The 17093-nt window shown below is 38.5% G+C and overlaps 1 protein-coding gene across 1 annotated transcript in view; it reads right to left on the bottom strand.

Moving 5' to 3' along the window:
* Positions 1-17093, bottom strand: part of COL15A1 (collagen type XV alpha 1 chain) — a 107257-nt gene that overhangs the window by 47240 nt on the left and 42924 nt on the right. The window contains exons 6-12 of the mRNA XM_042868953.1: positions 15644-15767; positions 14683-14801; positions 9862-9924; positions 8313-8420; positions 7693-7755; positions 4831-4866; positions 4516-4644 (exon numbers count right to left, since the gene is read on the bottom strand). Coding sequence (XP_042724887.1) covers positions 4516-4644; positions 4831-4866; positions 7693-7755; positions 8313-8420; positions 9862-9924; positions 14683-14801; positions 15644-15767 — 642 coding nt within the window. The remainder of the gene's footprint in view (positions 1-4515; positions 4645-4830; positions 4867-7692; positions 7756-8312; positions 8421-9861; positions 9925-14682; positions 14802-15643; positions 15768-17093) is intronic.

Raw genomic sequence — 17093 nt, 5'->3', positions numbered from 1 at the left:
ATTCCATTCCATTCCATTCCATTCCATTCCATTCCATTCCATTCCATTCATCTTTCATTTCTAGTTAGAGGTGGACTCCAGGAAGGATTGAAACTCCAGGAAGGATTGAAAAGATGGGGATAGTGATGGGGAAGACTGGAGAAGGCATTTGGCATTGCGCTCACAGACTCACATCCTGATGGAGGATTTCAGCCACCCAGATCTTTGTGGAGAGAGCAACATGGCAGATGGCTAGCAATCAAGGAGACTTCTGGAGTGCAACTTCCTGGTCCAGATACTGGAGAGACCAACCAGAGGTGAAGCATTACTGGATCTGGTGCTCACGAATGCAAAGGAGATCATTCATTAAAGATATTAAGATGGATGGCAGTCTGGGCTTTAGTGACCACACCCTGGTTGAGTTTGTGATCTTGAGGGATGTGGGCCTGCCAGAGAACAGTCAGGATGTTGAAATTTAGGAGAGCAAATTTTGGGCTGTTAAAGGCATTACTGGAAAAGATCCCCTGGGATCCCCTCCTTAGGGATGTAGGAATGGATCAGAGCTGGCAGCTCTTTAAGTACACCTGTCTGAGAGCACAAGAGTTCTCCATTCCAGCATATAAAAAATTAAGTTGAGGAGGCAGGAAACCAGCTGGGCTGAGCAAAGTCCAGCTGGTCAAACTGCAGAATAAGAAGGATAAGTATAAGCAAGGGGAGCATGGATAAGTAGCCTGGGAAGTATATCAGGGTGCTCTTCAGACCTGCAGAGATGGGATCAGGAAAATCAAGGCGCAGATGGAACAGAGCTTGACAAGGGACATGAAAAAATAATAAGGGATTCTTTAGCTACTGTCATCAGAGAAGAGACAGGGAAAAGAGAGTGCACCCCCTCTGATAAATGAGAAGGAAGAACTAGCTACAACAGACATGGAGAAGGCTGAGGTACTCAGCAAGTTTGCTGCCTTCACTGGCAGTGAGGATTCCTAAGTCTCTCAAGTCTCTGAACCTCTACCCAGGGGCTGAGAGAGCAAAATTCTTCCTGCTGTAAGAACAGAGCAAATCCAAGACTGCTTTGTGAGTTTCGATGTGTACAAGTCTATGGGGCCAGACAACATGCATTCCAAGATCCTGAAGGAACTGGCTGATGTGGCTGCCAGACCACCCTGCATCATATTTGAAAAGTCATGGTTGTCAGGTGAGAGTGCCAGTGACTTGAAAAAGGGAATAATTACTCCCATTTTTAAGAAAGGGAAAAGGAAGACCTGGGAAATGACAGAGTGGTGACTCACCTTTGAGTCTGGGAAGATCATGAAGCAGATCCTCCTGGAAGAAATGTTAAGGTACATGCAAGGTGATCTACAACAGCTAGCCTGACTTCTCAAAGGGCAGATCATTCTTAACCAATCTGGTGGCCATCTATGATGGAGCAATAGCATCAGTGAACAAAGAAAGAGGAACTGATGTCATGTACTTGGGTTTCTGCAAGGCCTTTGGTATGGTCTCACATCACATCCTTATCTCTAAATTAGAGAGATAAGGATTTGAAGGGTGAAATATTTGGTGTATAAAGAATTGGTTGTATGGTCACAGCCAGAGAGTTATGGTCAATGGCTCTGTGTCCAGGTGGAAGCTGGTCTTGAATGATGTCTCCTGGGTGTATGTACTGGGACCAGTACTCTTTGACATCTTTATTGCCTAGACAGTAGGACTGAGTGCACTCTCAGCAAATTTGCATATGACACCAAGCTGAGTGCTGCAACTGACACAATAGAAGGAAGGGATGCCAAACAGAAGGATCTGGACAGGCTTGAGAAGTGGGTCCATGTGAATTGAAGGAGATTCAACAAGCCAGTGTGCAAAGTGTTGCACTTGAGTAGGGGCATCCCCAAGCATTGCAGACTGGAAAAGAATCTCACTAACAGCAGCCTTCTGTCAGTTCCCTCTGTACTCTCAGGTGGATTCCATTCAACCCCATGGGCTTACAACAGACCAGGTGATGTAGCAGTTCACTGTTTCCTCCTGAATTGTGGAGGTTTGTTCTGCTCTCCATCCCTGGCTTTCTGATCAGAGGTCTGAGCACCCAGAGGATGACTGGCTTGACTATTAAAGACAGAAGTAAAGAAAGCATTGAGAACCTCAGCCCTTTCCTCATCTTCAATAAAAACATTCCCTGCCACATCCAATAAAGATGGGAGATTCTCCTCAAGATGTTAGAATAGTTCTTTAAACAAACAATAGCATTCATATCTATTCTTGGAGAACTTGAAGTATCTCTAGAATAAAAAGAGAGATACAAAAGGAACAGTGCAGATACCAGCAGAAAAAAAAGCATTTATCTGTGGGTTAACTAGAATCTTTTAACCACCTCCAAATTACCACTGCAATTCTATAGATGTTCAGTAATTTTGACCACTGCTTTTTTCCTATGAAACTATCCTCAGTTTATATGAAGCCTCATAATGTATTCTATGAAATAAGTAATAGTAAAGCAAAGCAAAACAAAACAAAACGTGGGGAAGATTTCCTGAGCAGAACAGCTAGATTAAAAAAAGAGAAAAGGGTAAAACAAATGTAATTGTTGATGCAGACAATCTCTTAGATTTGCTTCGTGAAAATGTTCATGTAGTAGCTCAAGTTCCTGAATCTGAGTGTGCTCCCTTTGCCTTCCTGCAAAGTACTGCAATCACCTTCTGCTCTAAAAAGATAATTTAAATAAACAGCTCTCTAATAACATGTAAAACTCAGCTTGAGTTGACCAGATCTCATATTTTAAAGTGATGAAGATATCATTATCAGAAGTAGAATGTAGCATTTGAGATATCTCTCTATGAATAGATTATTTTTCTTTTGAGTATAACATATTATGAAGTCACAAATGTAAAAAATGTGTCTCTGTATTTCCATCTTACAGAAGAAACTAAATTCGTGGCCTCAAATACGACAGCATAGGAAAAGCAGTAATTTAAATGGGACATGCAGCTTGATGTTAATGAATGCTGGCCATTCTGTATGTACATTTAAATCTTTAAATTATTTATGTGTGAAAGATAGTACCAAAGTTTTTCCTTGTAATACAGTAGTAGCTTTGAGATCCCGATATTAGTAATGATAATTATGTACAGCACACGATGTTAATGGCTAATTACTGAACAATTTAATGAAAACTGCCTAAGTAAGAATCGCATAAAACAGTTCAGTTGGATGGGATCTGCAAACATCATTAAGTCCAACTGCCTTATCTCTTCAGGGCTAACTGAAAAATAAACATGTTGTTGAGGGAATTGTCCAAACGTCACTTGAATGCTGACGGGCAGGGGGCATCAGCCTCCTCCCTAGGGAGCCTGTTTCAGTGTTTGATCATTCTCACAGTCGAGAAACAGTTCCTAATGCCTGGTCTGAACCTCCCTTCGTGCAGCTTTGTGTCATTCCCATGTATCCTATCACTGGTTAGTAGGAAGAAGAGACTGGCACCTCCCTCTCTGCTTTCCCTGTTGTAGAGAGCAATGAGACTGCCTATCTGTCTCCTCCAGACTGGACATCCCAAGTGTCTTCAACCTCATAGAATATGTTTTCCAGCCTGGAAGGCATGTTTACTGACTTTGTTACCCTCCTCTGGATGCTTTCAAGTACCTTACCATCCTTTTTGTATTGCTGAGGTCACAATATTCGAGGTGAAGTTGCACAAGTTCTAAATATAGTGCAGTAATCAACTCTTTTGGCTGGCTGGCTATGCTGTATTTAACACATGTCAAAATGGAATTTGCTCCATTTTGCTGCATTCAAATCATCGATAAGAATGTTGAGCAGAACTGACCCTAGAATTGACCGGTGCTAGTGATTATCTGCCCGCTATATGAATCTCCATTTACTACAACCATCTGTGCTCTGCTGTTGAACGAGTAAATCACCAAGCATAGTGTGAAAGTGTTTACCTCACAGTTGGACAAAATGTCCAGAAGAATACTGGGAGGAACGATCTCAAAGGCCTTACTAAAATCCAGAAAGATTATCTCTGCCACCTACCCTTCAGACACCAAGTGGCTGACCTTCTGACAGAAAGAGGTCAAATTACTAATGCAGGAATAATTGATGAACTGCAGGATTCATTAATGAACCCCTATTGAGTATGCCTGATAATATCTTTGTTCTGTACATGCTTTTCAATATCTCCCAGGACAGTCTTCTCTATAACTTTTTCAAGGACTGAGGTTAGAAACATTTTTGTAGCTTCCTGGATCTTTTGTTATGTCCTTCTTGTAGATGGATATAACTTTGACTGTCTTCCAGTCATTAAATAAATCCATTCCTTGCATGATAATTACATTGCCCAAGTGCCCATAGTAAAAGGAATTGCAGTTTTCCCATAGGAATGTGTCAGTCTGTAACAAATGATTCTTTCTCTAACAAATGACTCATCAATTTCTTCTTGGACAGTTGTAAATATAGAGATGATTACATTTTCCCTTCTTAAGAGAGTACATCCACAGCTATAACAAACTGACAGTAAAATACCTCAAATCCTAAACTATAGCTTACACCTGTGGGTCCAGGAGGTCCAGGGGGCCCAGGGGGTCCAGGGGGTCCAGGGGGTCCAGGTTTCCCAGGAGAACCATCAGCACCAGCTTCTCCTTTAGGGCCTATTGATCCAGTGACCCCAGTGTCACCCTAAAATAGAAGGTCAGTCTACTGTTAGTTATACTGAACATGCACAAGCCGAGGCAAGTAAGCACTTGGGTTTCAAAATCATAACCTACTACACTTCTTAGCCCTTTCCTTTGGTAAATTGCAAGTAACATGTTGTATTGGAGTGATACAGTTTTCCCATAAAGTCACTGTCCTTTTTTTTTTTACCTTTGCACCAACAGAACCAGGAAGACCTCTATCACCCTGTAAAAGAAAAGCAATTCTTATTATTTAAAGTAAGAATATTAATCATGAAAAAAAAAAAAAAAAAAAAAAACAATTGTGACTATGATTGCTTAATTTAAATACCCACAAAATTCTGTTCTGTTTAACTTGATGTCAAAATGTGCATTCCATGAAATATTAGACCCCTTAATTAAAAAGAAAACAACCCATATTTCAGAAGTTATAGTAACAGGTGAATAGTTCTGGTCTGGTATGCATACAGATGGCAATGTCATATTTCAGTTTTGCTGGAGACTTTGTTGGTCTAGAGAATCAAACACTATGGATCACGTCTTCATGATTCTCCACTTACATGAGGAAAATCTCATGGACAGTAACCAGAAGCCGAAACTGATGCCACGGAGGTTGTCTGGGACACCAAATAAAGGATTACCAGTATGATTACCAGATGATTACCAGTATGGTTTTAGGTTCTTCTGCAGTAATTAAGTTATTTGATTTGCTTTTATATACTTCCCTTAAATATCATTTTCTAATGGATAGAAAGGACAGAAATGCAGCGTGCAAATATTTATGTGGCATTGAAGCGAATGGGCTTAATTGTTATATTGGCAATCTCTTGTCCTTACACATTCAACAAAAACTGCATGAATGAGATCTGAAAAAAATGGGTAATCATCAGCATCAAAATGATAGCAATGACTTCTTCCAAAATTAATGACAAAAAAAACCCCAAATATATTTAATATCAGTCCAGGGAACAAACTGGCTTTACTTTCCAATCTTCGGTACCTTCAGCAGCTTCTCCCACTAGTCTTCTTTATATTAACCGTGAAAAATGTTTATAATTAGATATAGCAATATAGATTAAGCCAAGGCTTTAAAAAAAAATAAATAGTAGAAATGGAGAAATCCTATTATTCCAAGGTGCTGGGGATTGTATGGAGCAGGAGCAAATATACAGTACTTCACTTTTAATTACATTTTATCAATATATGTAGAAAACATAATCAGGAAACAGGTACAGCAAGGGGAAACAATCAACTTCTTGCACTTTGAGTTTTATACTCTTTTTGAAAATTATTATTGTTTGTGGGAATTCAAGAGAGGCTATTCAGAACTGATGCTGTGGAGCAAGATAAACAGCATGAGAAAGCAAGGCTGACAACCAAGGACATCTCTAGAAGAAGAAAAAAGCAAAAGGAAAGGCTCAAGCAGCTGGATGTGCGCCTACATGCACAGTTAAGAAGTGTCAGTGGAAGACTTTGTTGGCATGTAAAGGCAGATGGGAAAGTTGTAAGGGTGGATGGGAAAGTTAAAAAAAGGAAACTTGTGAGTGTACATAAGTGATGTGAGAACCTGTAATAAATGATTTGGATCGTTCACATCTGAGTCCGTGCCTGATTGCCACAAGTTTTCTTCCAATTAATACAATTTCCACATCAAGATTTTTTCCAATAGACAGAAATTCAAGTCCGTTGTTCTTTCAGTAGACTTCTTTCTGCTTACACTACTGATTATAGTAGGAACATTCTAATAGTTACTATTCAAACATGCATTCTTTATTTTCTGGATGGTTACTAGATCCCATCTGTGCTGCAGTTCTACTAACCTCAACCTTTTGAAATCACGGTTTAGAACCTTCATTCTTCACATGTCACGTTAAAAAAAAACCTTATTATTTAATAAATTAAAAAATTGTGTCAATGTTCTGGTTGTTTAGGAGTTGCTTTTTCATCTCCTTGTGGTATGTGAACTTTCAATGTGCTCTTGTGAATCTACTTTCAACTCTTGTGCATAAACCTTGGTATATAAGGTCACTGAAAAATGAAATTTTCCTGTAGTTATTTAAATCTGGGAGACACAATCACAGAAAGAGGGTTGTACAGGGCCTCTTAGGCCTTCCAATCCACTGTTCCCCTTGAAGCAGAAACATCACCATCTCTACATCAGGTCAGCTATGGCTCTTTCCAGACAGGGCATGAAAACCATTGAGAACGGAGCTTAGATATCTTTTCTGGGCAACATGCCACAGTTCTGCTTCCCAGGTAGTGAATAGGATCCTCCTAAAGGGCTCTTAAGACGCAGTTTGTGGCCATTATAATTTGCTGCATCATCTGGCACAATGAGGAACTGTTTGGCTTTATCAGCTTTGCTTTATTGGGCCCTTCAGACATTTGCAGACAGCTGTTAGGTCACACCTTTCTCTGCTTTTAGCCAGATGTAACAGCCAGATGTAACTCCTCCCCTTGTGCTGGCTGTAGTACTTATTTAATCCTGCATGAAGCCATTCAGCACGTCAGCAGAAAACTAAGTAGTCCCCTGCTACCATTTGTAGTATCTCACCAAATGCTGCATGAAGGCTTGAGTTGCCACCAGTGTGGGGCAGGGATATTGTGGCTGAGAGTGACAGCACTGCAGCACCCATCAGTTAAGACAGGTATGAACTACTACAGAAGTACACACAACTTGCTGTTAGTGGTCAGCAGGCCTGCTCTTGTGCAGCTTGGGCTAAAGCACATGGAACAGACTACAGAATCCAAACTTAAGTAATTCCAATGCCCATATACACATACAACTAGGAGCTGGAGTTCTTCCTACAGACTTGCCAGTTTTTTATTGGTAAATCCCAATCATACTGCATTTAGAGCATTTCACGCTGCAGAAAATGAGATTGCAACCACCTGGATTTCTCAAAATGCCTTTTATGATATGTTGTAATAATCTGGATTTTGAAAAAAAAAATGAAGCCAGCCAACACTGTGTTGCAAGGATAATAATTTATGGCTTTTTTAGCTTAAAGATATCACATTGAAGTAGGAGCAACACAAATGTTTACCTTACCTTTTCTCCCTTCTGTCCTGGTGGGCCAACCACTCCATCAAGTCCAGGAAGACCTTGCGGACCCTGTAGATGATAGCAGATCTATAGCAGGTGTGATTTGATAGTCTTTTTCTTAGGAAGGTATTTTGGACCAACTCATGAAACAGCAGTATAAAATACTAAAGGTGATGGTCCTTCACATGGCACCAGGAAGCAGCTCACAAGTGCTAGCACTTGTATTTCTTGTCTTCTGACAGTCTGGTTTTGTATCAAAGCATTATTTAAATGTATACTAGTAGTAAATTATATCAAACAATCACATAATAAAACAAAAAGTAATTAAATATTATATAATATAAATATGATGTTTGCATGTAAAATAGCCAATTTATGCAAACTGGAACGGGTTGCCCAAGGAGGCTGTGGATGCCCCATCCCTGGAGGCATTCAAGGCCAGGCTGGATGTGGCTCTGGGCAGCCTGGTCTGATGGTTGGTGACCTTGCACACATCAGGGGGTTGGAACTAGATGATCATTGTGGTCCTTTTCAACCCAGGTCATCTGTGATTCTATGATTATGATTCTACAATCCTGCTTTAGGGCAGGAACAACATCAAGGCTTGTCTGTGAATTGTTACTCACTTCAGGGCTCAGTTCAACAGCGGATCCGTCTTCCCCTGATGACTCAGGATGCCCTACATCTGAATCAGGGACTGGTTTTCCTGGAAGGCCATGCGATCCTGGGCTGCCCTAATTAAATTGGTAGCATTGTTAGAATGCCCTGACATATATGTTCAGTTCTCTTTTGGCCAAATTCATTTATTTGTTACACAAAAATGGGAGAATTTCATACAGACTGTTCATATTCATAAAACTCTTGGCTTTGGTCCCTATCCCTCTTCCACTTCTAGTTTCACAGATGTACTTCTTACTCATGATCACACTGTCTTTCTCCATTCTCGCTCTCTGAATTGTGCCTCTTTGTAATAAGTTATATTTTGAAATTAAAAAATGAGAAATTCTGTGCCTGCTTTCTGTAATTCCAAAAACATCTTAGAGATATTCCACTGATTAATCTGAAATGAATTCAGGGGGTCACTGAACAAAGGAAAATGGTTAGGTATTTACCACTGATTTCCAACTTCTTCTTCTATGCTATTAATAGAGCACTCAGGACCTTACTCATGGCTAAGACCTGACTGTGCTTGGCTCTTTTTTAATCCAGAACCCTGCTTTTGTAAGTACTGTCTCTCAAAATATATCAGTTCTCAGTGAATGAGAAATACAGCAGTGCAGCACTTCAGTCTCTAAAACAAGGCTTACTTGAGGTCGTTAACACAGTATGGTGAAAGTGACAGATTTAGCTATGTTAAAGAAGTACTCATCATCCTACTTGTCCCATTCTGTGTGTGGAGCCTGTTGATCCTGCACAACCAGCTCTCAACTACTGCATTTTACAACACTACCTACTGAAATGAAGCTAGATACTATAGCTGCAAAATGAAGTGTTTTAGTTGATTCCTAAGTTAAGGAAGCTCCTTCTGAAGCTGAGGTAGCCATCTCTAGAAGATGCTTTGACTACCCTAAATAAACCAGTGGTGAAGTATAAGTTAATGGCCCAGGATTCAAGTTTTACCCAGTATGAATGCTCCTTTTTAACTGTTGCTGAGCCAGAACATTTCTCTTTCCTAGCCAAACTTCATGCAACAATACTATTCTTCTTCACAAAGGCAAAAACATAGGAAAGTGCAAACAGCAGTAAAAATCAAATAACAGTGGAAGGTGTTGTGTAAAGTATTTCATGCAAACAAGCACACATTTTATAGCAGACACTCTGAATTAAAATAAATAAATGATGTAATTCCTATCTCCTTTTTACTGCCTTCTCAGTGCCAGATTAAAAGCATTTTCTCCTTTAAGGAGTTTTCTTGAAATTACTTCTTTGTTGTCCTTTTCCTTTCTCACATTTCTTTCCCACTTACGTACACTTATGTCTTTGAGATCTTTACATGAAATCCCCAGTGTTTCCTACAAAGCATTTCTGAACACTAGGTATTAAATATATATTTATATTTCTTTGGGAAATTGTAATATTGTCAATTAGAAAAGAAAATGGATCATCTACGATCTGGATGGGTAAAATGAAGCTCTTTGTTAAGCTCATGTGAAATAAGCTTCACGATATACTTACTCTTAAAATCTCAGTCTCTCTATCAGCATATCCAGAACCCAGTTCTTCAGGTTTCAGTCTAATCTGAAATTAAGTCAATCCAGTTTTAAAATATTGCTTCCAAAGATGAAAAAATATCACTTGTCAGTTGCAGCCAATACTGTTCTAGTCAATATAACTGTAGTAGAATGTCACTGATGAAAGAACTTATAATTCAGTAAGAATATTTCAGTTGTGTCTGGTGATTTCATATTATTGTATTTCATGAATACCCATCTCTGTATTTACCTAATCATGCTTTATGAGTTGTGACACAGTCCTTCAGGACGCACATAGAATGTAACTATTTAAACTGATTGAAGACAAAAGGATATCTCAGACAAATTTTGACTTCAGAAGGACACCTGTCACTATTACGAATATAATAAAAATCATATCCAAAACTTAGCAACTGTTTCCTACAATATCCTAGTTCAAAAGCCAAATTCTGAGATTCTTACAATTGCAATCCAAAGAAACTTTTTACAATGGGAAATTGATATACCAAAGCATTTTCCAAAACATTTCATTTGAAAATATTGTTTAGTTTTAGTATTACAGTTTGACTGTAGTCATCCAAGTGGAATTTTCTTTTCTAACCTTGGTGAATCTATGATATTTCTTGCCACAATTACATTTTACTGTGCATCTCACATTTTACTGTGCACTGTATGTCACTCCAGAATAAATGAGTAAGTACAAAGTTTGGTTACATTGTGGTACTTAGTAAGTAGATTTCCTCATTTTATCACTACAACCTGTAATGCTTTTTCCACTTCAATCACATAATGATTATTTATCCATGCATTTACCTTTACCTACTGTCAACACTATGAATGTCTCTCTTCATTTTATTTCATAACTGCTACCATCTCTTGTTCTCTTTCTTATACAATCTCTGCCATTTTTGCTGAGGTTAATTTGAAGCATCTCTACTTAAGGGATTCGTGGCTTTTACAACCATTTATTCTCAACTTCTGTCAAAAAATCTTTAATAATGTATCTTTTCATTCTCATCTATGCATGTGTCTTTTTCTGTAGAACTCACTAAGATAGATTTGGCCTTCGTGTTTTAAAATCTTTTGGAAAAGTGATGTGTCTCCGCATCACTCAAATTGAGGACAATAAACAAAGGGCAGACCAAACAAATCATACTTGCAAAATATTGTGTTTGCTTAATATGCATGTTGTTTCTCATCAAACAATTGGCACTCATTTAATTTCAATTTTTTTTTTTTTTTTAAAGTTTTGTATATAACTGCAAGTGTTTGATCCCACTTGTTTTTTTACCTGATACATCTGATGGACTGAATGAGGAGAAAAAATACATTGTTGTCTTCCCCCCATCTCACTTCTCTTGCATTTGACATTCATCAATTCAATTCTGTGGAGTTCTTCAATGCACATTTTGGACATCTGCCCTGCATGATGGTCCTGGTTTCAGGACAGGTGTATATTTAAAGGAAAAGTAGATCAAATGTAGGTCTGCTTGTATCACAAGGCATCCCTCATCTTTGGGAGTGGAAAACGCAGCCTTTGTGCTACTCTACAAATGCATGTATGTAGTACATATTCCTGCCCACCTGTCCTGACACTGCAGGGACACAAGGTATGGTCTTCCCACCTTGCAGCAGGATTAAAAACAACCTGGTTGGCATAAAGCTTTCTTAAAAGACAGAAGTCAGAGAAATACAATTCACAGTATTAGCTTTTAATGGTCTATGCTTCAACCCCAGTTATGTCAATTTCTTACCTGGACTTACATCTCTTTCCTTTTTCTTTCCTCAGAAAGAGAAAATACTTTCTGAGTATTTTAATTATCTTTTCTGCATTTACAGAGCAGCAAGATCTGAATTTCAGCTGCATCTTGGTCTCTTTCCCTCTACATTTGAGAATTCACTGGATAAATGCATTCATCCATTCTTTTGCTCCCTGTAGCTTTCCCAAATGGTTGCTATAGTGGGAGCACATTTTCTTAATTTAGGTCTGTTTTCGCTGTCTGGCATCATGTCCATTTCCATTCACTTTGATATATCCACACAGCTCCTGTCAGTATTTTGTGCTTGTTTTTCTGGAATTTTTACTACTCTATATGTACTATAATGATGAAAAAAAATCCAGTTTTCACATTTGGGTCACAATCATGTCTAGTAACTCAAACTGTGTCTATTCTTTACGAGCACCTCATGACTGTATCTCTGCACAAGAATCGAAGTGAAAAAGTGACAGTCAAGGACAGAGAGATCCCTACTTCTAGTGAGACGCAGAACTCCATTCATTCCCAGCAGTGGCCTCTGTGAGGAGTCTAGAAGCTGTCCCATATCAGCTCCTGTTCCAGATGGCTCCAAAATGGACCTACTGCTGCCAGAGCTGAGCCTTGAGCAGTGCCTCTGTGAGAGCATGTTTGAGAAGAGGAAAAAGTGCTATGCAACAGCAGCTGGGAGAGAGGAGTGAGATGACGTGAGAGAAACAGCCCTGCAGCTACCAAGGTCAGTGCAGAAGGAAAGCAGGATGTGCTCCAGGTACAGAGCAGAAGTTGTTTGTTTGTTTGTTTGTTTTTGCATCCATATTTGTGCTTGGATACAACCAAGAACTAGGGATACATTATTTTGAGTTATGGCAAATGCATCTAGAATTAACTGGGGATCTTTTATATTAGTTCTTTCCTACTGAGGTAATACATCAGATAAGAGGTGCTGGTTGATGCCCAGTGCTGATAGGGAAGACTGCAGGGCTGTTGCATCGTGTATCAGTCACTCAGTGACCACAGAGCCACAGGGATCCCAGAGAATCCCTTACATCCCAGAGAAAGGAGCAAGGTGAGAAGGGTTTGGCATAGTGTTTTTCTAAAAGGTTGAGGAGCAGATTCCCATCCTTATTCTTTTTTTCATTAATGATCATGCCTCAAAATGTGGAGCAATCTCTTTGGGGGGAAAAACATATTCTCAACAACTCAACAATTTGTACCTTACACCCCCAAGGGGTACACATGTATTCTAAAGCCTCAAAAGTGAAGTCATCTCCTCCAGGGAGAAACAGGTATTATCAACAAATCAAAAATTTGCTCCTTGCATACCCTAAAGGGTACTTACATATTCTAAAAAAACAATCCTCTTACCTCAGGCTCTGTCTCAAGGGGTGCACTCAAACACTCAAAGAACGACACTCTCACCTCAGACTATATCCTGTCCTGTGAGGTCAATTTAAATGTCTTGATCCAGTTATTGGAAGAGATGGTTCAACATATATATATGCTGAGGTTAAGGCAGGGGAGGCCAAATGCTGTCCAGTAATTTATTACAAATTCTAAGCAGCTAGGGAATGCAGGGAAGATGGGGAAGTTACTGATAGTAAGAGAGAAATCCTAACAAATGGCTTACAGAGTGAGGATAGTCATCACCAGTGAGTCAATAATGAAACAACATAATTAAATAGAAGGCATTAATTTTGGAGCAAACCTCATATATCTGCTACCATAATATTAGTCAGTAATCCATCATAGTTGTACCTGTTGCTATCATATTGATAAATTTTGAACTTATAACCCATCTTTGTCTCCTCAGTTCAGTAATGTACAGGTACACACAATTTCTAGATTATTTTTCTATCAAGAAGGACCCTACTAGGTATTTCTACTTGGACATTTACCAAAAAAAAAAAAAAAAAAAAAAAAAAAGAGCCTGATCTGGATTTTTGGAAGGCATCTCTGATAGCTGAAAGCTATCCAGTTATCTCCTCCTCTTGAGCACTTGTAAAAAATGTACTGGCAGCCTATAAAGAAGCTAGGTATAGAAGTAAACAGCATCTATTCATGTAATAAGTCTAACACAGAGATGTAATACAAGGAACACCAAGACGTAGATCAAGTTGACTCAACTTTGATCCTTTATAAAGTGTCCTAGTTGTACAGTCTCAATAGTTCATTAATCAAAGCATCTTTTACTTGTAAATATCAGGATACCTGCCAGTTACATTTCAAGAATTTTTCAGCTCCAGGTTCAGTTGTCAGGAGGCAGCCCACACTGCTTTCATAAAGGAATAAATAGGAGCTGCAGACATTCAGGAGTGCAGTCCACTCTGTCATTGCTTTTTCAAGATGCAGAACATAGGATTTACATCTTGGCTGGTCATTCAATTAAAAATGAGTTTATAACTACATTTTCACATTAGTCTGAGGACAACTAAGGAAAACCAGTGGCATGCAATACAGGCATGGATCATTCTGGAGTTTAGTCCTCTCTCCTTTTGGTTTTCTGCATGGATTCAACTGCTAATAAGACACTGACATAACAAAGTGCTTCTTTGCGTTTGGTCCTTCACACAGAAGTACTTGAAGAGCACCCACAGGGTGTATGCCACATTTCTTAAAAAAAAAAGCAGGACTTTCAGCTGTAAGGTAATCACTGTGGGGTAGAACAAGATGCCTAGTTTCAGCTAATTAAAAATCACGGGTTTTTGTGGTGAGGATTTATGTTGGTTATTTTTTTTGTTTGCTTCTCACTCCCTTTAATGCAAAATGGAAGTGGTGCAAAACTCATAGAAAATTTTTATATATGAATGAAAAATATAAATCCCCTCTCAATAGTAGAAATCATTATAGATCTGAACTTTGGCATAGTGTGAACACTTTCCAATTTGTTGTAATGAGAGGACATTCAAAAATGTACAAAGCAATGTGCTTTTTTGGTATGCTGCTATGATGTAATAGGTGAAGGCAACAGGTCACGAAAGCAATTAAAGTTCATGTGTTCCTGCTCTTGAGAAAAAAAAAGACAGGGTAGATATTAAATCCATAGTACAGACCTTTTCTCTGCTCACTCCTAGCAAGACACTAGCACCAGAGCCATCTTCTTCTCTTAAGATTTTCTGCATGACAGCTGTAGATTCTCTGTTGCTTTGTCCAGTTTCCACAACAGCTGAGTCTAAATAAGATAATCACTTATTACTGAGAGAGGAAAATTACTCTAATTCAGAGATTATTTATCTTAACATTCTGATTGCATTTAGTTACAAGAAAAATAAATTACTTAGATCATTACCAAAATACACAGAGAGAAACATTCCAAGAATTGGTGTTAGTCATTTTATAATTCTGAAATATTTAAAAGGACAGAAAAACAGAAGAAAAGAGAGAATAAAATTATATTTTGAAAGTTTACTTTAAACATCTTATTTGCCTCAAGATCATGTCTAACAGCAGCCTATTTTTCACCTTTGTAATGCCAAATGCCATGCCTCTCATTGACCTGAGCAGAACAGAGAGGACTTTTCTCCTTTCCTTTTCTTTGCCTAACTCCTGCTCAGTGCTGTAGAGTATTGCAGCCATAGCTCCACATGTCAGCTTTGTTTATTTATCTACCTATGTATTTAAATTTGAACTTTAAAATACAAACTCTTGTTCCATGACTTAAATTTCTATACTGTAGAAGGGTAAATTTATTCTCTGCATATTTAACAACGGCTGATGTAAGCATGGAGTGAAGTGAGAGATTAGTTGAATGGTGACTGTATTTGCTAACACTTATCTTTGCTGCTGTTAAGAATCTGTAGTGTAAGAGATTGCAGTTTCAGTGTTTGAGAAGCCAATCCTTTTCTAACACACAAGATCCTCAAAGTCTTAGGGTTTTCAGTTTCTGACAGCATCTAAGATATGTCAGTGGCTTTTCATGTATGGGAAAACTACTGACTCTGACCTACATAACATAAATGACAACTCTTCCTCCCATGCTCCCAAACAAGAAAGCAGACAAAAAAGAGGCAGTGCCTTGTTTAATTTTAGCTGGTTCAGAGGTTTCTTCTGCTCTGTGATGTCCTGAGAAATCATTTTCTTTCAAATAAGATAATATGGTTGGAGGTGCTTCCACTGCCTCAGCCAGTGAGTCTTCAGGCTAAAAAATGTAAAATCCCAAAAAACAGTTTAGAAAGAAGTCTTAGCACATGCTATAAAGCAAGAATCAACTGATCATGTTTCTCAAAGCATAGTAATTAAAAGTTCTACATTTATGAAGCAAACCAGAAATCCAGATCTCTCCCAAATAATACCTTTCAATTGCTATCATTACAACTGAAATTTACTAAATGTCAGCAGATACACACTCTTTATTTTAAAAAATTTTATTTCACCTCTTTTTTTCTTCCTGACAGTACACATTTAGCTTCTGCCGAGCATCAGATGTCACACAGATTTGGTCAGGATTTTGAGAAAAGCTAACACAGTTAGATTTGTTCTTCCAGACCAAGTGATCTACACTTGACATGCCTATGGAGATGGAAAAAAAATACAAGGAATATAAAGGTACTACTAGAGAACTAAGCCCGAAACTGTCTCAGGGTTGGTAAAGAGTGGTCAGTTTTGTAACCTGGTATAATCTGTGAAGAGGAATATAACTAGTTTACCCCCTGCAGGAGTTAGAGAACTGGAAAAGTGTCAGCTCAGTGCCATGACAATTATTTTATGAGGACCTGAATTTTTCATTTAATTAAAATTTAGATGTGATGCCATGGTAGTTTGGAACTCACTTAATGGGCAAAGAATTCTGCTCTTGAACCAGATCAACAAGTACAACATTTTGTAATATGGATTGCTAAAACATTTACTGAATGTTGTGTTTTAACCCTGGTAACCATACAAGCTCTGATGCAGACTCCTAATTACAATCCAGAACATACTTTAGAATCTCCATTAAAATATTTTTATATATATGTTACATTTTTTAATTTTTTACATTTCTTGTGCTCAGTATGTGAATAATACAAAAATAGCTTTAAAAATGATAAAATCTATTTGGAACATTTACTTGTAGATTATTCAATTTGCTTTAAAGCCAAAAGAATAATCCTCACTAGTACAGATTGGTAAGCCTTACTTTGGACACTGGAAAAATCATGAGGCAAAATCTCTTGGAACACATTTCTAGACATATGAAGCAGCAGCTAACCAGGAACAGTCAATGCTGATTAATGAAAGGTAAGTCATACCTGATCAACCTGATTGCCTTTTGTTATAAAATGACTGGCTTTGTGGGTGAGAAGAAAGAGAAGCACACAGCCATCCATGTCTCAGGCTGCAGAGTGTGCCTGAGCTTTGTTTCAATGTCTAATGGCAGAAATCAGCATCCCTGTGGGAATTGTGCCCAGGTAGAAGAACTGTTCAGCTTGGGGTCAGAGTTTTGGGAGAAGGTGAACAGGCTGAGGAGCATCAGGGAGTCAGAGAA

The sequence above is a fragment of the Lagopus leucura genome, unplaced genomic scaffold (assembly GCF_019238085.1).
Source record: "Lagopus leucura isolate 7727_CA_CO unplaced genomic scaffold, USGS_WTPT01 Super-Scaffold_100002, whole genome shotgun sequence".
Classification (NCBI taxonomy): domain Eukaryota; kingdom Metazoa; phylum Chordata; class Aves; order Galliformes; family Phasianidae; genus Lagopus; species Lagopus leucura.
This window is presented reverse-complemented; position numbering and strand designations above follow the sequence as displayed.